Here is a 26,847-nt window from a genome sequence, read left to right on the forward strand (position 1 = left end):
TTCTAAGAAATGGCTAGTCTGGTATAGAAGCTAAGGATTTGCTTAGGAAAGCAGGAAGCTCTTGAATATGAATCCAAGCTCAGTGGAAATGGACTGAGTTGAATTAAATTTAGCAGGTGGCTGCTGCCGTTCTAGAGAAAAGAGACTTGGAGGGACCTCTGCCCTCACTACCAGGCAGACCTGGCTTGGCAGGGTGCCTTGAGCCTCACTGGAACAGCAGTTGGTTTTCCCAGAACTCATCCCAGAAGCCTGTGTCCTTTGATAGTACTGGCCAGTTAGGACAGGAGGCTCTGATCTCCCAGAGAGAGCCAGCAGGACTCCACTCTCATCTATGGAAGCACAGGCTTGGGGTGGATGGCACTGAAGTGACTGCACTGCTGAGTGGGGAATAGGGGTTGGGAACTCTCCTGGAAGCTTTCATCATATTAAAAGTAGGCATTTCTTTAACTGCAAAGAGATGCTTTTATATTTTGTACTCAGTGGTAAGGCAAGATTAATTGGTGCCTTCCTGCTTCTGTTCATTCCTGTATTCATTTGAGTTTTTGCTTTTACATTACAGGTAAATTAAAAGATCTTGGGAACTTGGTTCTCCGACCTTTTGGGCTCTCCACGGAAAATTTCCAGATCAAACAGGATTCCTCTACCGGCTCGTACTCCATCAATTTCGTTCAAAATCCAAATAATAACAGATAACAAAGATAACAATAGCTTTACAAGCTGACTTGGAATTGTGTGCTGCTTGCTGTTAGCAAGGGGAAAGGCCCTGCCAATGTTTAACTTTTAAAAGCATCTTATCTAAAAGAAAGGCTATCCAGTAGAGCCTAGTGCTCCCTTTTCCCTCTTTTATGATCAGGGTGAAATGTACTTCCTGATGTAATGAACCTAATTTGATTTCCATTTTAAGGTGGTGTCTGTGCAGCTGGTATCCCGGTTCTGGCTGTCCTATGTCCAGGAAGAAGCCCATTTGTCGAGGCTGACCTTCCTTATCCACACAGACACACAGCCCAGCAAAAGCCTCTCCTGAACCAAACAGACCTGTTGGTTGGGAGACTGCCCAGACATGACTGATGACGGGTTCCCGCCTGCCTGTCCCCTCCCTGATCACACAGCTAACGAGGCTGCCTCCAGCATTTCCTGATTTCCTCTGTGGTAATAAAAGCTTTCTGTGCTTAGGTCTGGGTTGGGTTGTGAATTTTGTCACGTAATGACAACTAAGGCAGAAGCCTTCTCTGGCTTTGGGAGCAGTGTTGGTTTCAAGCAGGGTTACTGATAACAGATTCCACAAATCTGCCCAAAGTTTTTGTTGCCTTGTAGATTTATCTTGAAGAGTTGACCATTCTACCATGTACTAGAATTCAGAAAGTCCACCTTACAAGCTGTCTTGGGCCCCGCCAGGTTTGTGTAGATAATTATAAATCTGTTTTTGACCAAATGTTAGTATTTTTAACTTAAAATAGCTTCATCAAGGAATGGTAGTATATGAATCCCAGAACAAAACCATATTCTTTTCAACTACATGAACCCAGAGGTGTCAAAGATAGAATATTTTTCTCCTCATCAGTTGATGCTAGTGAAAAGCTTGCAGTTGCTCTGGTTTGAGTGTCAAAAGCATTGCCATACAAGTTTCATCTTGGAAGTAAATTACACATATAATTCTGTAAGTGACGTGCAGTAGTCAGTCATACTCCCAGTGTTAAGGACTATGTGATTCTTCTGATCTGTTCCTAAAAGCTTTTGATCTTTTTTTTCCTTTTGGTCAAAGTGAACCTCAGAAGAAACTGTGTTAAATCTGGCATCCAATTTTCCCAAAAATGTCTGCGTGAAAAACCATACAAGTTGTATGAATACTGGATGGTCTGGAAGTGAGTGTTGAGTGCTTTCTGTGCAGCCAGCATTATGCTAGACAGTGGTTCTCAATTTTTTTTTTCTTTTTTGAGACGGGGTCTCGCTCTGTCACCCAGGTTGGAGTGCAGTGGTGCGATCTTGGCTCACTGCAACCTCTGCCTCCCAGGCTCCAGCAATTCTCCTGCCTCAGCCTCCAGAGTAGCTGGGATTACAGGCATGTACCACCACACCTGGCTAATTTTTTGTATTTTTAGTAGAGAGAGAGTTTCACCATGTTAGCCAAGCTGGTCTTGAACTCCTGGCCTCAAGGTGATCCACCCACCTCGGCCTCCCAAAGCATTAGGATTACAGATGTGAGCCACCGTGCCCAAACTTTTATTTCAGGAGCCCTTCATAGTCTGCAAAAAAAATTTTAAGAGCATTTCCACTTATGTGCATTATATCAATATTTAGTATATTAAAAATTAAGATAGAAAATTTTAAAGTATTTAATCCCTTTAAAAAAAACACGTTTCATGTTACTATCAATAATTTTATGTCAAGTCAGGAACGATGGATGGTTTATGCCTGTAATCCCAGCACTTCAGGAGGCCAATGTGGAAGTATTGCTTGAGACCAGAGCTCCAGACCAGCCTAAGCAACATAGCAAGGTTCCGTCTCTACAAAAAAAAAGTTAAAAAAAAAAAATTAGCTGGGCATAGTGGCTTCATGCTACTTGGGAGGCTGAGGCAGGAGAATTGATTGCTTGAGCCCAGGAGTTCAGGACTGCAGTGAGCTATGATCCCACTGCTCCACTTCATCCTGGGTGACACAGACCTTGTCTCTAAAAAAAAAAGTTTTAATGAATTTTTTTTAATTTTTATGAAAAAATCTTCCAACTCAAAGACACATTTTAGTGAGAAGAGTGACATTTTTGCAAATCTCTTTAATGCATGGCTTGATAGAAAACAGCAAGAGTCTCACATCTCCTATATTCAGTTTGTCATGAGATCACAGTGCAGTCATTGACAGGATGACAGTGAAAAAAGTAGACCCTTTAATTTTGTATTATGAAAATAGTTTTGGCCAGATAGACACCTTGAAAGGGTCTCCAGAACGCCTGCAGAGCCTTGGACTACATTTTGAGAACTACTGTCAGATTGTGCCTGGAGCTCAATGGCTTACTTAGACTTAGCAAAGTCAGGGCTGAGATTCCTGAAGGACTGTCTGTGTCTCCAAGGAATAGGAAATAGACTTGTTCATCTAGAAACAGCTTTGGTTAAGAGAAGATGCCCGAGACCACCATTGCCGTGAGTGTAGAGATTTTGTTTCTTAGGCTTCGTCCTCCTCTTCCTCTCAATCACACTGAAATCTTATAGGATGCTACACAAGGCCAACATTACATGCTCCCAGTGGGTGGGCCAAGCAGTGCCTTGTCTGGAAAGGAAAGGATGTCAGCAGGTGTGAGTTTGCTTAAGCCAAGGAGTTTTTATCGGGCACTGTTACTTTGCTGCTTCTAACATTTGTAAGAAAAGATATATTCAAACCTTTTGAAAATGTTTGACCATAGAAAATCTTCAGAGTTCAAAAGTAGAAAGTAAGTGTTAAGGTAGGAAGGTGGCCTGTATTTGCCTATTGCTGCTAGAATGTATGATTTTAAAGCTATGGCCAGGTACCGTGGCTCACACCTGTAATCTCAGAACTTCGGGAGGCCAATGCGGGCGATCACCTGAGGTCAGGAGTTCGAGACCAACCTGACCAACATGGTGAAACCCCATCTCTACTAAAAATATAAAAATTAGCCAGGCACAATGGCACATGCCTGTAATCCCAGCTACTTGGGAGGCTAAGGCAGGAGAATTGCTTGAACCCAGGAGCTGGAGATTGCAGTGAGCCAAGATCACACCACTGCACTCCAACCTGTGTGACAGAGCAAGCCTCCATCTCAAAAAATTTTAAAAAGTTATATGATGCTTCCCACCCCCCACCAAAAAAGCATACCAGAATTTACTTTTAAGATAGTAACACTGTGACGTTGTACATATTCTTATTCCAACAATATTGCAATGGGTCAAAATAATTTTTGGAGGCTGGGTGCGGTGGCTCAAACCTGTAATCCCAGCACTCTGGGGGGCTGAGGCAGGTGGATCACCTGAGGTCAGGAGTTCCAGACCAGCCTGGCCAATATGGCAAAACCTCATCTCTACTAAAAATACAAAATTAGCCGGGCATGGTGGCGGGCGCCTGTCCCAGCTACCCAGGAAGCTGAGGCAGGGGAATCGCTTGAACCCGACAGGCGGAGGTTGCAGTAAGCTGAGATCATGCCACTATACTCCAGCCTGGGTAACACAGTGAGACCCTGTCTCAAAAAAAATAATTTTTGATCTTTTAGAATTGCCCTGGAGACTCTGAGAAACATTCTTTAAAATATCTACTATTTCTCATCTGCCTCCTGAGTAGACCATGAGCTCATGAAAAGGGCCACATTTATGTTGTTAATAGTACCAGCAGCTACCACTGTACTAGAGACTTAGTAAACTGATATTAAAGGATATTCCACAAGAGGTGGTTTTAATGTGAACAACCATCACTATTCAAAAGTCTTCTAATTCTGTGCCCTTTTGATGCCTGTTTTTTCAGATTTCTCCTTCACTACTAACCAATATCTGTTACCTCAAGATAAATAGAAACTAATCATCTCCATAAATTTTAAGACCCAGCAAGTAATTCAAATGTCAGCTTAGGAGGCTTGCTTGCTATTTTTTCTCAGCCAGGCACAGGTCCTGTAATCCTAGCACTTTGGGAGGCTGAGGTGGGCAGACTCCTTTAGCTCAGGAGTTCAAGACCAGCCTGGACAATATGGTGAAACCCCGTCTCTACAAAAAATACAAAAAACTACTTGGGTGTGGTGGTGTGCGCCTGTAGTCCCAGCTACTTGAGGGGCTGAGGCAGGAGGATTGCTTGAGCCCAGGAGGTCGAGGCTGCAGTGAACTGAGATCATGCCACTGCACTGTAGCCTGGGTGACAAAGTGAAACCAACCTATCTCAAAAAAAAAAAAAAGGCTTACTTGCTATTTTTCACATTCCAAAGAATGCATGGGAGACAGAGACGACAGCTTGGTGTCACTGAATCAAAGTCAGTAACTTATCTGTGACTTAACCCGGTATTGCCCGAAGTGGCCACCTCACCCTGGAGTTTCTGGCCCTAGTTACTCAAGTAAACTTTCTTAGTAGTGTTATTTCATTAAGTGTGTAGTTCTGGCAAATTTGGAGGGCTCAGCTAGGGTTTCTCAACAGTGAATCCAGTAATCATACCCATGGAGCTCAAAACAACATTCTGTAGGCTGGGCACAGTGGCTCATGCCTGTAATCCCAACACGTAGGGAGGCCAAGGCAGGAGGATTGCTTGAGCTTAGGAGTTGGAGACCAGCCTGGGCAATATAGCAAGACCCCATTTCTGTAATAATAAATACATAATAAAAATAAAAAGCATTCTGTAAAGAAGGTCACACTAAGCCAGTCTAGCCTGTCTTGCGTGGCCATGTAGAATGTCCTCAGATGTTGAACATTCAACCTGGCCTGTAAGCATCTGTCTCCTGGTTTTTAAGTTTTCATTTTTTGCATCTTGGATATTTCCAAGGATTAAAAAATCCCCAACTTTTCCTTTCATTTCAGTCTCCTCACCTTCTCCAGGCCACATTTCCATCAAGTCTTATGTTTTCTGTATATTCCCACACTGTATCCTAACTACTTTTCCAGTTTTCACAGGAGCAGCTTTTCCATTGGTTGGGGCCGCTGCAGGAGGCTTCCCCAGGAAATTGGGATTTCTAAAACAAATTCATACTCATATGGTGGTTTTTCTGTGTAGAGTGCACTGTGGGTTCATTCCTTCATTTTACTCATGGATCCATGCTGTTAAATTTACCTATTTTAAAAATCTCAACCATTTTTCTAAGAACTAGCTAGGTGCAGTGGCTTACACCTGTAATCCCAACACTTTGGGAGGCTGAGGCAGGAGGATCACTTGAAACCAGGAGTTCGAGACCTTAGCCAAGTCAACATACTGAGACCCCATCTCTACCAAAAAATGTTTTAAAACCAAGTCAGGTATGGTGGCACATGCTTGTAGCCCCAGCTAGTTGGGAGGCTGAGGCAGGAGGATCACTTGAGCACAGGAGTTTGAGGCTGCAGTGAGCTATGACCGAGCCACCACACTCCAGCCTGGGTAACAGTGAGAGACCCTGTCTCTGAAAGAAAAAAAAATATGCCTTTCCATGTGTGCTTCCCTTTCATCACAAGCACTGCAGCCAGTTTGTTGTGGTTGGTGATTTTTAGCCTTTTGCTCCTTGCCCCATTCCCTGCAAAACGCCCATCTCACTTTACAAATAACTGTACTTAAGGAGACAGTGTTATACCATGTCTAAGTGTGGAAGCTGGGGAGTTGCTAAGCCTACATGTTATAGATGCTCCTATAACTTTAGGGACATCGTGGCACTGGGCATACATCTGAGCTTCGGCAAAATGACGAGACCTCATACACTGTCCTTCAGAGCTGCTTGGATAAAGCCAAAGACATGAATGTTTGTGTCATCCATAAATGCTGAGAGTTGCAGTTCCTACAACGTTTTATGTAACTAAAAGTAGGGGAGAGTGCTTTAAGAAATGTTGCTGGCCAGGCGCAGTGGCTCACACCTGTAATCCCAGCACTTTGGAAGGTCAACGTGGGTGAATAGCTTTAGCCCAGGAGTTCGAGACCAGCCTGGGCAACATGGCGAAACCCTATCTTTAGTAAAAATACAAAAAATTAGCCAGGCATGGTGGTACACACCTGTAGTCCCAGGTACTTAGGAGGCTGAGGTGGGAGGATCACCAGAGCCCAGGAAGTCAAGGCTGCAGTGAGCCAAGATGGCACCACTGCTTCCAGCCTGGGAGTGAGACCCTGTGTTAAAAAGAAAAAGAGATGTTGTCGGGCTTAGTAGTTATTTCTGGTGCCCCTTCACTCTCTGAACTGGCCTCTGAGACTACTGGTAAGTAACATTTCACTCAACTTTCAAGCTAGGATCTAAGTTGGTGCAGGAAGACTAGGCGCAGGAGCTTTTTAGAGGCATTTTACTGCCTGAATAGATAGTGGGAGGAGAAGCTGGCAGCAAGCGTCAGATGTAAACCTGATGGAAGATATATTTTTGCAAGCATGGTCTGATCCCAAGAAGTAAGCAGGCCTGCAAATCCTTTTACCACCAGTTCTGTAAAACTTGGGATGTCAAAGGGAAAGGCTATGATAACAGACCCAAGAGGACGGCTGTTAAGACAGCTGTGGAAGTTAATGGCTGCTTTAATCTTGGAAAAGATCTTTAAGAGGAAGAGTCCAATAATCCCCCAAGACCAAAGTGCAAATCTGAGACACCACATAGGATGGGAAATATCTCGACAAGCCCTCATCCGTTTCCTCTGCTTGTTATCTGTGCTCTCTCCAGATTGCCCTTGGCTTAAGAGGAAAGGCTGGAGCTGCTGGTGCTCAGCTGCGCAGCCCCCGTTCAGATGCAGCCTTATGAGCCTGCAGCCTGTGGTCACTGCCAGCTGGATTGTATGTTCCTTCCTGTTGTTTTCTGTGATCACTTCCCTTCATTACTGTGCCGGTTCCCTCCCTATGCTCGTCCCTCCCCTTAAGAAATACAGGAGGGACGAGGATAGGGAAGAGAAACTCTTCCTCTAACCTTATCTGTGGCTACTGTGTACTTGATACATACCCACACAATCCTAGTCAACTCTCCTTGAAGTGATTTCAGTTAGGGATTCTTTCCAGCCTGCTTCCTCGGTATTTGATAGTAACAAGCTTAATCCTTCCATCACCTGGATTTCCTTTTAAAAAGTATGTGCGCATTCCACCAGAAGTGGCTGAAAAATATGTTCCTTCAGTGAACTGCACAATTAAATGCTGTACAGGGAAAGGAAGCTATCATTTGCAATCACTTCCTCCTGTTGTGTGCAGAGCTATCCTGACCTCACACTATACCAGATCCATTAATGCCTCTGAAAATGAAAAATTGATTACTGTGCTTGCTTCGACAGCACATATACTAAAATTGGAAGGATACAGAGAAGATTAGCATGGACTCTGGAAAAAAAAGTCTATTAAAAAAATGGATTACTTGCTACCAGCCAGTCCAAGAAGTAGGGTGAAAATAACGTTAGCACATGAGAACAACTGCTTACAACCCTTCAAGGGGCAGTTTACGGGCTGGGCACAGTGCCTCATGCCTGTAATCCCAGCACCTTCGGAGGGCGAGGTGGGAGGATCGCTTGAGCCCAGGAGTTCAGAACCACCTGGATAATATAGGGAAACCCTATCACTACAAAATAAATTTTTTTATGTTAGCTAGGGGTGGTAGCGCATACCTGTAGTCCCAGCTACTCAGGAGGCTGAGGCAGGAAGACCACTTGAACCACAAGGTTGAGGCTGCAGTGAGCCATGGCTGCACCATTGCACTCCAACCTGGGCAACGGAGCGAGACTCTGTCTCATAAATAAATAAATAAATAAATAGCCAGATGTGATGGCAGGCGCCTGCACTCCAGCCTGGGCAACAGAGTGAGACTCCATCTCATAAATAAAACAAAAATTAGCCAGGTGTGATGGCAGGTGCCTGCATTCCAGCCTGGGCAACAGAGCAAGACTCCATCTCAAAAATAAATAAAGCAATCAAAAATTAGCCAGGCATGATGGCAGGTGCCTGTAATCCCAGCTACTCGGGAGGCTGAGGTGGGAGAATCACTTGAACTCAGGAATCAGAAGTTGCAGTGAGCCAAGATTGCACCATTACACTCCAGCCTGGGCAACACAGCGAGGCTCCGTCTCAAAAAAAATGTTAGTTTATGAAAATGAGTGAGAGAGCTCGGCGCAGTGGCTGGACGCACTGGCTCATGCCTGTAATCCCAGCATTTTGGGAGACTGAAGTGGGAGGACTGCTTGAGTCCAGGAGTTCAAGACCAGCCTGGGCAACATGGTGAGCCCCTATCTCTACAAAGATAATTTATTTTTAAATTAGCCAGGCCTGGTAGTATGTCTATCTGTGGTCCCAGCTATTCAGGAAACTGAGGTCAGAGGATCGCCTGAGCCCTGGAGGTCGAGGCTACAGTGAGCCAGGATTGCACAAGTGCACTCCAGCCTAAACTGTGCAAGACCTTGTCTCAAAAACAATACGACTAAAAAGAGTAAGGATGTTCTCTATTTTTACATTTCAAAGCATCAGAATTTTCAATCTTCCTGGCCACAAGTTGGTACTTGTTAAAGCTAGGTTGGGTACACAGGGGTTTGTTTTACTGGTCTACTTTTACAAATATCTGAGATATTCTATAATAAAAACATTAATATCGCCAGGCGGGGTGGCTCATGCCTGTAATCCCAGTACTTTGGGAGGCTGAGGTGGGCAGATCACCTGAGGTCAGGAGTTTGAGACCAGCCTAACATGGTGAAACCCCGTCTCTACTAAAAATACAAAATTAGCTGGGTGTGGTGGCACATGTCTGTAATCCCAGGTACTCGGGAGGCTGAGGCAGGAGAACTGCTTGAACCGGGGAAGTGGAGGTTGCAGTGAGCTGAGAATGTGCCACTGCATTCCAGCCTGGGCAACAAGAGCAAAACTCCATCTCAAAAAAAAAAAAAAAAAAAAAAAATTAATATAAAATTTTCTTCTAGTTGCCCAGTCCTCTGAGATCTGCAAGCTAGGAATACGTGCCATCATACAAAAGTTAAGTTCTATCAGCCAGAACTAGAAATATGATTCCCTGCCTTCTTTTTCCTTTCACTCAAGTGGAAACTTGAAGCTCCCATTTCCCCCTTCACTAAGGCACAACAAGGTCTGCTGCCTCACTGCCAAGGAAGCCCACAGCAAGTGATCTGTGCCAGTGACCCAGTGTCAGCTAGTCTTCATTTCCATCAGTCCCAGCTGCCGGTTCCGCTTGCAGAAAAATATGGCCTATTAAGGTGGGAACCACTACTAGGCACTGGGCTCATCAGCCATCAGTCGTCATGACAGATGTGAAGGGAATCCCCACCCAAAAAGGCTTCTGGAGAAACTCTTGGTTTCAAATGTGAAGAGGTGGATTTGAAGATACTGGAATCTCACTGTCCCTCTGCGGCCTACAGTACCAGACTGACATCCACATCAGAGACATGCCCCCCTGGACTCACACCCAGCAACTGCCACGTGCTGTCTGAGCCAGTGGCAAACAGCTTCCACTCGGTGCCTCCCACTCAAAGTCAGAAATCCACAAACCTGAAACTCCTCAGGGATGGGAGTAAGGGAACAGAGGTGGGGAAAACAGTAATTAAAAATCAAAGCAGTAGGTTTTCCTAGGCTATACACAGTACTTGATCTCAAGTTTGTAAGGCGTAGTTTGATTGCCCCAAAATTAAATGCTGTTTGCAACTTTGCCCATAAACTTAACTGGGAGAAAAGGGCTGATAGTTTCGTAGGGCAGTGTGGTACTTTGATTGGATTCTGAATTAGCATCAGAGGCTGGAGATTATAGTTTCAGCTTGTGCTACAGAAGCTCGTCTGGCCCGTCTCATTTCCTACAGATGTTAAGAAAGCCGAATCTAGGCATGTGAAGGGTCGTATCCATCCTTGTCTTCTGTAAGGCTGTTCTTACTAAAGGCGCTGGCTGTGCTTTTCTGGGCACTAACATGTCAGGCTCTTCTTTTACCTCAGGGCACTCCACAATGATGTTACAGTTCAACTTATGTAGAAGATCGCCCAAATTTTGAGCTGCCTACTCAGGATCTAGAGGACTTAGGCACTGAGCTAAAACAAAACTCAGAAACAGTGGATTATATTCTAATTAACAACAACAAAAATTCCTGGCCCGGCACAGTGGCTGACACCTGTAATCCCAGCACTTTGGGAGGCCGAGGTGGGCAGATCACGAGGTCAGGGGTTCAAGACCAACCTGACCAACATGGTGAAGCCCTGTCTCTACTAAAAATACAAAAATGAGTCGGGTGCGGTGGCGCAGGTCTGTAGTCCCAGCTACTTGGGAGGCTGAGGCAGGAGAATCGCTTGAACCCAGGAGGCGGAGGTTGCAGTGAGCAGAGATCGTACCACTGCACTCCAGCCTGGGTGACAGAGCAAGACTCTGTCTCAAAAAAAAAATTCCTTAAAAAAAAAAAATTCCTGACATCTTCCCAGGGGTTTCAGCCTTGGCTGAGTAGGAACTGAAGAGCTTGGTAAGATGGATTTCTACACCCCATTTTGCCAATGGGGCTACTGTGTGACTTTGCTGTCAAAGGTCATTGACAGAACTGATATCAGAATCTATGTCTCCTACCTCTTTAGACTAAGGCAGGTTATTAGTGTAAAAACATCTTTTTTTTCTTCTTCTTCTTGAGACAGAGTCTTGCTCTGTTGCCCAGGCTGGAGTGCAGTGGCACTATCTTGGCTCATTGCAAGCTCCGCCTCCTGAGTTTACTCCATTCTCCTGCCTCAGCCTCCTGAGTAGCTGGGACTACAGGTGCCCGCCACCACACCCGGCTGATTTTTTGTATTTTTAGTAGAGATGGGGTTTCACTGTGTTAGACAGGATGGTCTCGATCTCCTGACCTCATGATCCACCTGCCTCGGCCTCCTGAAGTGCTGGGATTACAGGCGTGAGCCACCATGCCCAGCCAAAAACGTCATTCTTTGAACATCACCAACCTGCTTTCCCTCCTTTAGACAGCTGCTTCTACAAACTTGCCTCACAAGGAAATGAAAGGGCTAACCCTGAAAGTACTCTTAACACTTAAAGACAATGTTTTCCCACTGTGTTTGGCCAGCTCTCTCTTCTTCTGGCACAGTTTTCCTGAATCATACTCTCCTTCACCCCAAGCTCACTACCTTCTTGGTACCAAAGCAAAGGAATTGTTAAGGCCATGAAATTTCATTCCAAGCCAAGTATGGTGGCTCACGCCTGTAATCCCAGCACTTTGGGAGCTCGAGGTAGGCGGATCACTTGAGGTCAGGAGTTCAAGACCAGCCTGGCCAACATGGCAAAACCCCATCCCTACTAAAAATACAAAAATTAGCAAGGCATGGGGGCAAGCACCCATAATCCCAAATACTCGGGAGGCTGAGGCAGAACTGCTTGAACCCAGGAGGCAGAGGTTGCAGTGAGCCGAGATCGTGCCACTGCACTCCAGCCTGGGCAACAGAGCAAGACTCCGTCTCTAAATAAATAAATCTCATTCCAATTAAGCAAAGATTTGGCAGCATGCTAATCACTAGAGAAAAGGATCCTTAAAAAACAACATATGGCCAGGCACAGTGGCTCATGCCTGTAATCTCAGCACTTTGGGAGGCTGAGGCGGGTGGATCACCTGAGATCAGAAGTTCGAGACCAGCCTGACCAACATGGAGAAACCCTGTCTCTACTAAAAATACAAAATTAGCCAGGCGTTGTGGCACATGCCTGTAATCCCAGCTACTCGGGAGCCTGAGGCAGGAGAATCGCTTGATCCCGGGAGGTGGAGGTTGCAGTAAACCAAGATCACGCCACTGCACTCCAGCCTGGGCAACAACAGTGAAATTCCATCTCAAAAAAAAAGTCCAGGCACAGTCGCTCACGCTGTAATCCCAGCACCTTGGGAGGCCGAGGTGGGCGGATCACCTGAGGTCAGGAGTTTGAGACCAGCCTGACCAACATGGAGAAACCTCATCTCTACTAAAAATACAAAATTAGCCGGGGGTGGTGGCACATGCCTGTAATCCCAGCTATCACGGAGGCTAAGGCAGGAGAAGCTTGAACTGGGAGGGCGGGCGTAGTAAGCCAAGATCGCCGGCTGCACTCCAGCCTGGGCGACAAGAGCAAGACTCCGTCTCAAAAAAAAAAAAAAAAAACAAAAAACCTCTTTATTCAAATAATTTCTTATTCTGAGAAAAGAATCATGGCCAGGTGCAGTGGCTCATGCCTATAATCCCAGCACTTTGGGAGGCCAGGGCAGGAGGATCACTTGAGTCCAGGAGTTTGACACCAGCCTGGGCAACAAAGCAAGACCTAGTCTCTATTATTTAAATTTAAAAAAAAAAAATCCTTTAATTCGAAAAGAGGAAAAAGTGAACTTACGCTTTCTTATGTGAAGGCCAGCATCAGTAAGATTTTCAGTTGCATCTATGGGTTGCATCACTCATTCCCTGCATCTTGTAGGAGTCGTGTCTATAAATATACTGATATACATGACCAGGATCAGTGTGAGTCTCCTGTAGGCCCTCTCAGATAATGAGCACATGAGTTGTTAATCTTCCCTGGTTCTCTCTGTTCCATTTTCATTAGTGAGACGTTTGAGAGAAAAAAGATATTAGCAGAGCCAGATTCCTGTGGTCTCTTTTTCATACTCATTTAGATAAACTGAAATGGGAGAATGTTTGAGATTAAAGCCTTCATGTACTCTGGAATAACAGGCAGCCAAAGGATTGCTTTTCTGAAACAGAAAAGAAAGTACATTGACCTAAGTTGCTGGGCCAGTCCTGTGAACTGTCTATAGGTTTGAAAAGGCTCATTTCTCCTGATAACCAAGTGTTTCTGATTCCTAGGCCAAACCCTCGACCTCTCACTGAATGTGCTGGGCTGTTCAAGAAGAGACCATCTGTCCATAAGGGCAGGATTCCTTAAAATTAAAACAAAGGAAAACAAGACAAACCCAGCAGCAGGCATGTAATTACATCCAACGCTGAAGGGTAGGTTGTTTCTGTCAAAAAGCAGTTATGTTTGTGCACAGGGTCCTAATTAAACTGTTCACCCTTTCTCTATCTTTGGTCATAAAGAGGTCCCATAAAATCTCCTGCAGGTTGTTCTCCTTAGGAAGCACTGCTACTCAAAACAGCTCCCTAAAGTACAGCCAGTGATTGAATTTTAATAGCAAAAAAAAAAAAAAAATTTAAAAACTAACTCCTAAAAAGTAAACATAGTTTTTAAATAACTAAATTTTTAAAAAATCAAAGACTTTATTGGATAAAGGTTACACAACATTCTTTAACATTTAAAACTCTGAGCATACTTAAGATGAGAAACAATTTTTATCATTCAAGTCTACAAAACAAAATAGGCTTATGAAGATTGAAGTACAGACAAAAGGTAGCATGAAGCAAAGCTTAAATATTAAGCAACTAAAGCAATGAAAGTGAAATAGCAACATGGTAGGTCTAGATTTTAAATACCACCAAGTTTCATTTTTTAAAAAAGGAAAATCTGGTTTGCAACAGAACACCTTTGAGAATATGCCATGAGAGAAAAAAAATATTTATATACTTATAACCTGATCTCTCCCAATTCTTTTGCTTTATATTATTACTTCTTGGTCATTTCCATCACTCTACACAAATAAAGAATTCTAAAGCTTAATTAAAAATCTTGATTATACAATTCATGTATAATTCCACCATGGTTTGGGAGTTATCTGGTTCCTGAAGTGAGCCTGAAAGGTACTGCTGGTGTTATGTATCTGAAAGAACAAGACTGACCCAAACCAAAGCCCTAGGCCATATAGGGTAGGGCACCCCTATAGTATAGTTCATGTCATCTTTAGAACTCCCTGCTGCTACAGTTCCTGAGCTGATTTTTTTCTGACTTGATAAAATATATAATGACTTCATAATATGTAATTTTCCAAACAGACAATTGTAGAATGCAATAAAAACTTCAAATTATTTGCAGTATAATTAGAATTTGCATTAAGCTCATTAGACACAAGACTGCCTGCCTCTTCAAGTTGTAAAACAAATCATAGGTGTATTAAATGTTTTCAAACTCACCCAGAACCCTTTGGTAATCCTGAGTCTGGGGTTATTAGGTAATTCCAAACTTACACAGTAACATTATGGAAAGTCTGACTACTTGAGCCAAGTGCTCAGTTACCTGTTATGTTGCTTCATATGAATTTTAAGGGTTTTTATTTTTTGGCATATTTTCCCTTTTTTGTAATAAGTAATCAATATGGATTATCTTTCTGGTTTAAAAAATAAATCGGTATTGCCACTAAAAAACTTCAGTTTTATTATTATTAAAAGTACGGCACCATCAAATATAAAATGCCTTAAAAATGTAGTACTAACAGGTCCATCTGGTTTTCTCATGTTTTCTCCATTCATTAAAAAAGAAAAATTAAGGTTTTTTATAATATTTACCAAAGACAAGAAAAAAATTACAGTCTCTATTAGTAAGAATTCATGCTCCATGCATGAAAAGTTTGACACTGTTTTAAAGGATCCTGTTCCTGCCACTTGTCCCCCAGGGCCAAGTCCTACTGACACCTGTTAGAATTTCTTGCACTTAGGAGGGGCTTTCTGGAGAGAGGTTCACATCAAAATTTAGACGCTGTCACCTTTTTTGAACTAGATAAAACCAGTAAGGATACAGACAATAATAAAAGGCTTTCCAACCCAGCAGAATTAAGAACTAGCTCTTGGAGTATACATTTGCACTCCAAGATCAACACTAGCCTATCCTCTTTGAGTCAAAATTTGAAAGGTAAGAATGTAATTATGAAAATGTGCACAAAATGTTAAATACTAGTGGCAAATAAATATATCTTAATATGTTCTAACAAGCAAACATATATTCAAGATAATACAGCCCTGCTTTATTAAAGAAGGAAAAGATCCAAATTTTGTTTGTGGGGTGGGGTGGGGCACTTTGCCATCCTTTCAGCAGAATGTTATTTTCTGTTGTTTCTACTGGCACCCTGAAGGAAACATTGGCCTTGGCATATGTGACTATTGCTGTTTCATAGAAGAGCCATTTTAGAAATACCTTTGCTTGTATCTGAACTGATTAACCTAAACCTTGGAGAAAGCACAAAGTTTAAGTATGAAAAATAATTCAGCATTTCTGCATCATCCCATGTCTTTTAGGCCTGTCCAAACTGTACTGATAAGAACTTCACATTCAAAAGAATTTACTGTCAGTGTTTCTTCATACATAAAATTCAAGTGAGTTCTTGTGTGTGTAATTCACATCATTTTTCTCCTCATCTCATGCATGATTTATTGCAATAGTTTATTTTTTATAAAATATTCCCTAATACCTTTTCTTCGGTTTAAGATAGGACAATTTGCAAGTGCCCCTTTATAGACTTGTTTTTAACCACTGCCTTAACATTTACTTCTTAGTGCAGCTTTAAAAACTCCAATTTCATTCAGTCCTGATGCTCTGGTGTTCTCTGTGTCATTGTGGTACAGGTCCATGAAACCAGCAGCCTGCTAATGTCTTTGTGCTGAAATATAGTAAAGAAAAGGAAGAAAATGTAGTTAAGCACAAGTAATTATATGAGGAAAAGATGTCCTTGTTGTTTAAGCCCTACATAGACTGTGGGATCACACCTGATTTTTTCTTTTAAATCGGTTAAACCTGACCGATGTTGTTTTAAGAAAACAACTTACTGCCACTCTAAACCAGCAGAAATATTCATGTTATTTCTGAAGTATTATCAGGCCAGTTTCCAACACAAGTAAAATGGCTGTCATTTTTACATAATCAATGTGCACTTGAGTGTTTTTTTAAAAATACTTGCTTATAAATATCTGCCTAGTAACAGGGGAATTTTAACTTTGTTCTTTATATTGCCATTTCACAGTATAATGCTGTGAGAGTCAGTTTAGTTGCTGGGGACTGCTATGAAGCACCAAAGGCCTTCTACTAGCACAGACTAGCCTACAGTTTTAGCAAATTTATAAACAGAGCCAGGCTATGTACAAATCAGCAGCAGGTTACACTGTCCACATACTTGCAGAGAGTAAAAAAAGAAGGGAGTGGAGGGTGCCTCCCCAGAAGTAGACACAGCACATCAGAAGGCATCAAGAGCACCATTTTGATACTAGAAGACAACACATGTACACTGGTTAGGCTGACGAGTATCCCTTGTTACACCAGCAAACCTGATTATCAGCAGAGGCCTCTTCACCATACCTCCAACAAGAAGCAGGACTCTAAGCGCAGTATTTATAAAGGGCAGGGCTTATAAAAATGACTGCTAAATAGCATGACCAGAATGATCAACACTACCAACCTCCCTCTAATACTACGAAGTAGAAAGATGCCCACGGAAACCTTCTACAATCCCTGATTATGCCTCTCAAACCTGGAAACCCAAGTACCAACACGAGTTTCAATTCCAAAAGAGATGATCCGTGGAAAGAAAGATGAATTTTTTGGTCAAATGCATTTTTAAACCAAAAATGGTATTTCAGTGGAATGATAACAGACACAACAAACACAATGCAACAAGGAAAACAGAGAAACCACCCCATCCTTCCCATTATTTAACTTCCAAACATTTCACAGGAGGTATCTTCCCCATGATTGACAGAACTGACTTGATTTTGTGTTGCCTTCTGGTGTTCCCATGCTTCCTTCACTTACTAGATTAAGGCCTACAAAATACATTTCACAGGGTGTTCTATCACGTTTCTCCTCAAGCAATGAAAAGTGACCTCTAGGGACAAATACTACACACATCAAGATGAAAGGTGAATGTAATCCTTGCTTCTGGAAAAAAAATCAAAAACAAAAAAACAATGATTTATGCTGTTTTGAAATTTGACATTCTTGGCCGGGCGTGGTGGCTCAAGCCTGTAATCCCAGCACTTTGGGAGGCCGAGACGGGCAGATCACTAGGTCAGGAGATCGAGACCATCCTGGCTAACACGGTGAAACCCCGTCTCTACTAAAAAAAACTACAAAAAAAAACTAGCCGGGCGAGGTTGCGGGCGCCTGTAGTCCCAGCTACTCGGGAGGCTGAGACAGGAGAATGGCGTAAACCCGGGAGGTGGAGCTTGCAGTGAGCTGAGATCCGGCCACTGCACTCCAGCCTGGGCGACAGAGCGAGACTCCGTCTCAAAAAAAAAAAAAAAAAGAAAAGAAATTTGACATTCAGCTCAGTTTTTACTTTCTAAAACTAAGATACTGTGCTAATATGATTGCAATACTAATAGATTCAGGCTCACACAGAACTTTGGAAGCAAATGTTCCCATTTTATAAACTGAAAGAAAAAAAGGTAAACACCCAATCCCATGTACAATTCCATTTCCTTCTATTTATGACTCTCAATATTTGGCTTCAATTTTAGTGAGGCCTGTTCAAGTTCAGTTAAAATTTATGGCAGGAAAGGCAAGGACTCAAGCAGATCTTACTATTCCTATGAGAGGTGCAGAAAAATAAAAAACACTATTCCCTCAAGAGATACGCATCTTAAGGGTGGCTACCACTCCTACACAGATAAGTGTCCAAAATCCCAGCTGCAATCTCTAATCCAAAATTTGCCATTCTGACCCAGTTTGCAAATTACAGCTTCCATGCAACTATACAGTTCTTCACTAGCTGTACAAACACCAGAGGGTTAAACAGCCTCACTTCAAGGAAGCAATAAAAGTAATAAGTTTCCAAGCAGTGCAAACACACAGAAATCCCTGAACTTTTCCTACCCTATAAGGGCCCAAAATAAGCCTTTTAGGCATTATCCAAAGAGTTATTAATAAATGTACTTAAAGAAATAGACTATATTTCAGCACTATCTTTTACCATCCTCTGGAATTCTGAGTTGCTTTATGTAAATGATAATGGTTTTGAGACTAACTCACTAAGAATATATATACATATATGTTTTCATATATATATTCTTATATATATATATATACAGTTAAGAAGTAATGACTAAGAAGTTTAATGAATATAAAAGTGACAAAAAAAGACTGAGATAGTGAAAAGATAAAAGAAATCCAGTATTTTTGACTTTCCATGGAGACTCAGTTGCTATTTGACATAATTCTGCAAGGTCACACCCAACTTCTACCACCCTAAGAGAATCTGCTCTCAATTCACGGAAGCTCACAGGAGACTCCTGTTTTTTGGCATGGCAGGTAGTATCAATGGAAAGTTATATTCATTCATTAAAACTATCACCTACACAAGGCACACCGGCTACCAAGGTCAATGAAAACTAAAGAAAAAGAACTAATGAATTCTTTTAAGTCTAGCCTAATCTACTTCAGGAATGATCAAGTGATGACATGATGCCCTCTTCACTTTGTGGCAGGGCTTAAAACAGACAGACCTGCCCGTTTCACTGTTAACTTCAATGCTCCCAGTCTGAATCCACAGTGGTCTGTCAGACACTGTAAGGGAGCAGCAGGACTCGTCACTGTCTGATGTAATAGCTGCCATTTGTTGAGACCTATGGTAGAAAAAACCAAGTTAACAAAAATAAAGCATTCGAGTTTTTTTAATCCATCCATTTTACCAAAAATAGTTTTAAAATAAGACCAAAATTCAGGTGAATTTTCATAACAAATTTATTCTGGATAACGTGCTGGCTTCACAGAAAGAGAAGCTTTGGTACTAAATGAAAACAGACTTGAGAGCCGTGTAGACACAACAGCCTTGGCCCAGAGAGGGCACTCTCTGGCTCAAGTCAAATCCGCAGCAAGATGCCATGGGGCACACCAAGATTCTGCCCTCCAAGCAAACTTACAAATGAAAGGGGAAATGCTAACTCACACTGGGTGTTCCTAACAAAAATTTCTTACTAATCTCACATTAGCCTAGTGCTGAAGAAGTCCTGATCTTCTCAGTCAGTATTCAGAGATAAGGCTGAACCTGTCATCCCTGTCCACACTATATAATTAATGAGCTCAATGACTTTTTTTTTTTTTTTGAGACAGAGTCTGGCTCTTGTCACCCAGGCTGGAGTGCAGTGGCGTGATCTTGGCTCACTGCAACCTCCACTTCCCAGGTTCAAGCGATTCTCCTGCCTCAGTCTTCCAAGTAGCTGTGATTATAGGCGCCCGCCACTACACCTGGCAATTTTTTTATATTTTTAGTAGAGATAGGGTTTCACCATTTTAGCCAGCCTGGTCTCAAACTCCTGACCTCAGGTGATCCACTCACCTTGGCCTCCCAAAGTGCTGGGATTATAGGCGTGAGCCACCACACCGAGCCCCTTGTGACCCTTTTTAGCAAAATGACCAAGCACTGCCTGAACCCCTTTCCGCTTTAATCCCAATAACCACACTTGCATACTATTCAGGACCTAAATTTACTGTGTGAAGTAATACCTCATTAAAATAACAGTTATAACAAGATAAGCTTTTTGATGACACTTAAGCTTTCAAAACAGACTTCAAATACTAAGCATAATTTAAATGAAGGACTGCTATCTTAAGCCTAATTTTTAAACATATTTGCTTGTTTGCTTACTTTCCTAACTATAAATAAAAAACAATTCACCTATCACATCAATGTAGTCAACTCTGGGATCATTAGTTAGATAACATCCAGTCTTTATAATCATTGTTTTTTTTAATCCTAAATTAAAATTAGAAGCAGCAGTATATAATGAAAACCTTATAAAAGGCTTTTCTGACTCATCGAAAAGATTTTGTATACAACTGATCTAGAAAAATAATTCCCTCTGAATTTTAGCTCAGGGGAAAATAATTTTTTAGGTGAGATTTAATAATGAGGTATTTATCCTTTTGTTCATGGAAAAACTTAAAATACTATCAACTATAACCCAACAGCAATCACAAAATAAGGGAATCTGAGTGCAATAAAGAAATTATCTTTTGAACCTCTCCCTCTGCATTAAAACTTGTTAGGTTTCAGCAATCATTCTAAATCTCCTTTTCAACTTTAAGCAAGGAGAGCCAAGATGTATCAAAGAATGATCTCATCTTTCCCTGTGCAATTCCTCACCTGCAACCCCCTGAAATGCCAAAATATTAACAAGCCAGTCCCTGGTCCACAGTGCCTGGCCTGTGAGTCCTTTGTGCTAGTGTTTAAGATAATCTTCCCCTCAATGCTTTTAGGGCCTCGAGGCTTTTCTTTAGAAATTTACCACTAGTACAGGATATCCATTAGGAAGAGCCAAGGAGACCCAGCTGTGACGCAGTAAGTGGAGGGAGAGACCTATGAAAAGGCGGCAATTTCATCGGAAATTACTTATTTTGTCCTTTGAGAGAAAAGTTTAAGTGCAACAATGGCAACTATTCTTGGGAAGCAGCAGAACTGTAACAGGGCAAATCAGAACAGGGTAACCCTCAATCTCCCTCTTAGTGTGCACGAAACAAGTAGAGCTTATGCTCTTAAAGAAAGCCCACAATTAAAAACTAAAATCTTAAGAGCATTGACATGTACCTATTATCTCACTGAACACTCCAAATGCATTTTCTTAATACAGTAAAGCATGATGCAACATGAACAAGCAGGAAAAGCATCAACAGTATCTCCTCTTACAATAGCCCTTCTGGCTTTCTAATCTTAGTGCTATTTTTCTAACCAGCTCTTTTACTGGAGTTTTAGACAAACTGCACGTACTTCTTCCCAGTATACCAGGACGCACACCAAGATGTGCCACTCCCAGCCAGATTCCTTGCTAAAAACTAAACTGTTGCGGGAGATGACAGATTTGTGATTAAGAACATCCCCAAAATGAGCCATGGGTAAAAATGACTATCCTCGGGAAAATATGGCCACACCACACACAGATCAAGGCCTTGGAATGTGTGGCATTTCCCTCCTAGAAAGAGGAGACAATCTACTCAATCATACGAGCAGCAATAAAAATGAAAATGTTCAAATCCTTTTTCACCATACTGCAAAACATTAAAACAGTAAAATGCTATGGTCCCAGGGAAACACAGCATCTATGCAAATCAGCTAATTTACCCAAAAGCTGACAAATGTGGCTTTGTAGTTCTAGCACATTTGTGAAGTTCTCCTAATAGGACCTCCACTACATTGAGCCCTACCAGCTCAGATACTTCTCATGTGTCATGGAAAGGATTCGGGATGTGCAGGGCATCTGAGATGGTGATCGGTCATTAGGACATGTCTGAACCAGAATTGCTCATCATTCATTCACAAGAAGACAATCATTTCTCCCCATGCCAGGCCCTGTGCTTGGCATAAGGGAGAGTAGAATAGGAAAGTGAGTACCAGATCACTGAAATTTGTGTGTTAAATAAATGAATGGGGCAAGAGTTGAAATATGTTAACACAGGTCTCCTTTAACCATAATCTTCATGACCTTCGATTCAGTTAACCTCTACAAATGCCTATTAAAACCAGTGAGTTCATGCTACTTCCAGAGATTTGTGAATAATCATACTATGATTCTCGAAATTTTCAGGTACGAATAATATTGTTATAACATATTTTCATTTATACTGAGTATACGCTGCAGAATGATAGTATCAAAAGCTACCAGAATTGACTGTGCAACACAAAGTGATTGCAGTGGTAGTAATGATAGCAAGTATTTACACAGCCTCATGCAAGACATTTTTTTATTGCTTTAAATATTCTTTTAAATTCTCACAATTACCTTATGAGGAGATACTATTATTCTCCCTATTTCACAGTTGATGATATTGGGAGTAACCTGCCTAAGATCACATAATTTGTAAGTGGCTGATCCAAGTCAGGCTTTGAATCCAGCAAATCTGGCTCAAGAGCTTGTACTTTGAGCCATGTGCCTGAAAAGTGAAAGAGAATGGTTTTTTGCTCAATAAAAGCCTGCTATTAATCACTACTGTTGCAAAAATCTTTTTTGTGTTTTTTTTGAGACAGGGTCTCACTCTGTCGCCCAGGCTAGAGTGCAGTGGCACAATCATGGCTAACAGCAGCCTCAGCCTCCAAGGCTAAAGTGGTCCTCCCACCTCAGCCTCCCAAGTAGCTGGGACTACAGGCACGTGCCACCAAGCCCACCTTATTTTTTCGTTTTTGTAGAGACAGAGTTTCACCATGTTGCACATGCTGGTCTCAAACTCCTGGACTCAAATGATCCTCCTGCCTCGGTCTCCCAAAGTGCTAGGATTACAGGCATGAGCCAAGGCGCCTGGTCCTAAAAATGTTAATGAATGCTTAAACTCACCTGCATCACTGGCAAGTCATATATATACTCCTGAGTATCCATTTCTATCTTTTACACTCAACTCGATGACATTCTCACATTACAAAAAATTTTTCTGAGGCAATAAAAAAATTCCATCATATTTTACCTGACACTCCTAGGCTTTTTCAATAGCTTTTAAGTGAATCTAAATGAGATTTAGATTACTAAATTAAATACAAAATTACCTTAAATAGTAAAAAACAAAAAAAACAAAAACAAAAAAAAAAGAAAAAGAAAAACAAGCCGCCCTTGCTAAAACCTGATATGCATTTTATTTATTTCTATTTTTTTTGAGATGGCGTTTCGCTCTGTTACCCAGGCTGGAGTGCAGTGGCACAATCTTGGTTCACTGCAACCCCCGCCTCCTGGGTTCACGTGATTCTCCTGCCTCAGCCTCCTGAGTAGCTGGGACTATAGGCACCCGCTACCACGCTCGGCTGATTTTTGTATTTTTAGTAGAGACAGGGTTTCGCCCTGTTGGCCAGGCTGGTCCTGAACTCCTGACCTCAGGTGATCCAGCAGCTTTGGCCTCCCAAAGTGCTAGGATTACAGGCATGAGCCACTGCACTCAGCCCCTGATATGCATTATAAGTACAAGGTTTTTATTTGAGAAGAGGAAAAAAGTGTGATCATAACAGGCTAACACTTCAGTTATGAAGTACTTGGCTTTTCCTTGTAGATACTGACAACCAGGATAGAAAAAATTATGAGAAGTTTTAATGATGGCTTCTGGTTAAGACTCAGATTTCCAGGCAGTATAAGGAAGTAACTGCCAACATTTTTTTTTTTTTTGAGATGGGAGTCTCGCTCTGTCACTCAGGTTGGAGTGCAATGGCACGATCTCGGCTCACTGCAACCTCTGCCTCCCGGGTTCAAGCGATTCTCTCGCCTCAGCCTCCTTAGTAGCTGGGATTACAGGTGCGCACCAGCACGCCCATCTAATTTTTGCATTTTTAGTAGAGACAGGGTTTCACCACGTTGGTCAGGCTGATCTCGAACTCCCCACCTTGTGATCTGCCTACCTCGGCCTCCCAGAGTGCTGGGATTAACAGGCGTGAGCCACCACGCCCGGCTGTCACATGTCACATTCTTTTTTTTTGAGATGGAGTCTCACGCTGTCACCCATGCTGGAATGCAGTGGTGCGATCCTGGCTCACTGCAACCTTTGCCTACTAGGTTCACGCCATTCTACTGCCTCAGCCTCCCGAGTAGCTGGGACTACAGGCACCTGCCACCACGCCCAGCTCATTTTTGTATTTTTAGTAGAGATGGTGTTTGCCCATGTTGGCCAGGCTGGTCTCGAACTCCTGACCTCAGGTGATCCGCCTGCCTCGGCCTCCCAAAGTGCTGGGACTACAGATGTGGGCCACCGTACCCAGCCTTTATAACTGTCACATTCTTATGATACAAAGAAACTTCCATATTTAAATAATGACTGTTTTCAACTTTTTTTTTTTTTAGACAGTTTCACTCTTGTTGCCCAGGCTGGAGTGCAATGGCATGATCTCGGCTCACTGCAAGCTCCACCTCCCAGGTCAGGTTCAAGCAGTTCTCCTGCCTCAGCCTCCTGAGTAGCTGGGATTATAGACACGCGCCACCACACCCAGCTAATTTTTATATTTTTAATAGAGACGGGGTTTCACCATGTTGGCCAGGCTGGTCTCGAACTCCTGACCTCATGATCCACCCGCTTCAGCCTCCCAAAGTGCTGGGATTACAGACGTGAGCCACCACACCTGGCCAGAATATCAGAAATGTGAAGAAACAATATTTAGCTGGGTGCAGTGGCTCATACCTGTAAACCCACCACTTTGGGAGGCCAAGGCGGAAGTTACTGTTTGAGCCCAGAAGTTCAAGACCAGCCTGGGCAACATAGTGAGACCCTGTGTCTACAAATAATTTTTTAAAATTAGTCAGGTGTGATGGTATGTGTCTGTGGCCCCAGCTAAGAGGCTGAGGTAGGAGGATCGCCTGAGCCTAGGAGGTCGAGGCTGCAGTGAGTCATGATTATACCCCTACAGTCTAGCTTGGGCGAGAGTGAGACCTTGTCTCAAAATATATAAATATATATATATTTAATTCACCTTTAAACTGAGTTTGCAATTGGTCTGTTTTCAACATCAAAGCTTTATGGGCTGGGCACAACGGCTCACACCTATAATCTCAGCACTTTGGGAGGCCAAGGCAGGCAGATCACCTGAGGTCAGGAGTTGAGACCAGCTTGGCCAACATGGTGGAACCCCATCTTCCTGCCTCAGCCTCTGGAGTAGCTGGGACTATAGGCATGAGCCACCATGTTCAGCCTCATAAATAATTTTTTTGTCAATTCTGAATATGGAAATCATTTAAATTAGTAATGGAATTAAACTACTTTCCAAGTTTTATATACCATCACACTTTTTGCCATATTTTAATAATATGTATACCATTTTTTTGAAATTTGCTTGCTTTTTCCACTTTTTATGTCAGTAAAGTTAATGGAAAACAAATATGCCTTGATATAAAAGTTTACATTACTGGAAGGCAACAGTTTTAACCAAAACCAACTAACTACTCGGTAAGTACAGTCACACTAATTCACCTAAAATTTTGGCAGTTACAGTTCTTAAAAATGGAGACACTGGCCGAGCACGGTGGCTCATGCCTATAATCCCAGCACTTTGTTAGGGGCCAAGACGAGAGAATCACTTGAGCCCAGGAGTTTGAGACCAGCCAGGGCAACAAAGGGAGACTTTGTCTCTACTAAACATTTTTTTAAAATTAGCCGGGCATGGTGACACGCACCTGTAGTCCCAGCTATGGTGGGGGTAGGGGGCTTGAGGTGGGAGAACTGCGTGACCCCAGGAAGTCAAGGCTGTGATCTCGCAACTGCATTCCAGCCTGGGCGACAGAGTGCGACCCTATCTCAAAAAAAAAAGTTGGGGGGGGTACCAATTAGCACTGTAAGCTACAGTCATTTCCTTGTATAGGACTACAGATTGATCAGGAAGGAATCCTGGAAGTGGGGCAATGCCAGCAGCATATTCCAATCATACCACTGACCAAGAAAAACACTCTTATAACTTAATTTCCAACACCTTCTAGAAAATGCCATCCCAAATTTAAAAGATTTCTATCAAAACCAAATTACAGATGGAAGGTGGTGATAGTTGAACAACATTGTGAATGTATTTAATGCCATAGAACTGTATAATTAAAAATGATTAAGATGATAAATTTTACATCTATTTAACCACAATTTTTCAAATACCACACAAAAAGATCACAGTGCTCCATTAATATAACAAGGAGAAAGTGATTTCCACACAATGCCACAAGGAAAGGCAAAAAAAAAACCTGTTTGGATCTATAAATGTTAGGTTTCTTACTTGAGTAAAGATAAGACAGAGAGTTGTTTATCTTATGTTAGTGTCAATTATCCATGGTAATGACACCAAAATACCCTGGAAAATTAAAATACACAGATCAGCTATATCACGGTGACTTTAAACTTCCTATTCCTTCATTGAAAATGGCACAACAAAGCGTATTACTATTAGCTAATGCTTTCATTTTTTAATCCTGTTCATTTGTTGAATGAAGGAATACAGTAAATCTACACAAACTGTATATCTGGAATATGAAGGGCCTATTAACTAAATCAGAACCAGGTAGAGGTAACTAATGCACCCTCGCCGTTTTATTTTCTCCTGGAAACTGGCATGGCATCCTGTTTCTGAATTCCCTTACATCCAGCATGTTTTTTGTTTTGTTTTTTGAGACAGAGTCTCACTCTGTCACCCAGGCTGGAGTGCAACCTCCGCCTCCTGGGTTCAAGCAATTCTCCTGACTCAGCCTCCTAAGTAGCTGGGATTACAGGCATATGCCACCATGCGCAGCTAATTTTTGTGTTTTTAGTAGAGACGGGGTTTAGTAGAGACAGGGTTTTGCCATGTTGGCCAGGCTAGTCTTGAACTCCTGACCTCAGGTGATCCACCTGCCTCAGCCTCCCAAAGTGCTGGGATTACAAGCATGAGCCACCGTGCCCGGCCATATCTGGCATTTTTTAAGAGATTGTTTTAATAGCTGTAATATAAGAACAATACCAAAACAAAAACTACATT

General features: G+C 42.3%; 2 protein-coding genes and 1 non-coding gene across 24 annotated transcripts in view; 2 read left to right on the top strand and 1 right to left on the bottom strand.

Annotated features, from left to right (window-relative positions):
- TTC1 (tetratricopeptide repeat domain 1) overlaps positions 1–1,172 on the top strand; it is a 56,633-nt gene extending 55,461 nt beyond the window's left edge. For all 3 annotated transcript variants that reach the window (XM_003900456.4, XM_009209503.2, XM_009209502.4), the window contains exon 8: positions 560–1,172. In XM_003900456.4, the coding sequence (XP_003900505.1) occupies positions 560–693 (134 nt within the window). In that variant the 3' untranslated portion in view covers positions 694–1,172. The remainder of the gene's footprint in view (positions 1–559) is intronic.
- The window catches only part of PWWP2A (PWWP domain containing 2A), a 64,678-nt gene that overhangs the window by 3,030 nt on the left and 34,801 nt on the right, over positions 1–26,847 (bottom strand). For 8 of the 20 annotated variants that reach the window (XR_004183880.1, XR_004183879.1, XR_004183882.1 and 5 more), the window contains one exon: positions 12,924–16,068. The exons of 2 other annotated variants lie outside the window; for them this stretch is intronic. Coding sequence is in view for 1 of the 18 variants with exons in the window: in XM_021939933.2 (XP_021795625.1) it covers positions 18,905–19,024 (120 nt within the window). In the remaining 17 variants the exon portion in view is untranslated. Of the gene's footprint in view, positions 1–12,923; positions 16,069–18,904; positions 19,025–26,847 lie in introns of those variants that run through there. 10 more of the 20 variants (XR_004183871.1, XR_002522850.2, XR_004183881.1 and 7 more) reach the window with 7 other exon arrangements.
- LOC116275098 lies at positions 7,878–7,979 on the top strand. Its single transcript, XR_004184063.1, has one exon. It is a non-coding gene; the product is annotated as a U6 spliceosomal RNA (small nuclear RNA).

Source organism: Papio anubis, chromosome 5 (assembly GCF_008728515.1).
Source record: "Papio anubis isolate 15944 chromosome 5, Panubis1.0, whole genome shotgun sequence".
Classification (NCBI taxonomy): domain Eukaryota; kingdom Metazoa; phylum Chordata; class Mammalia; order Primates; family Cercopithecidae; genus Papio; species Papio anubis.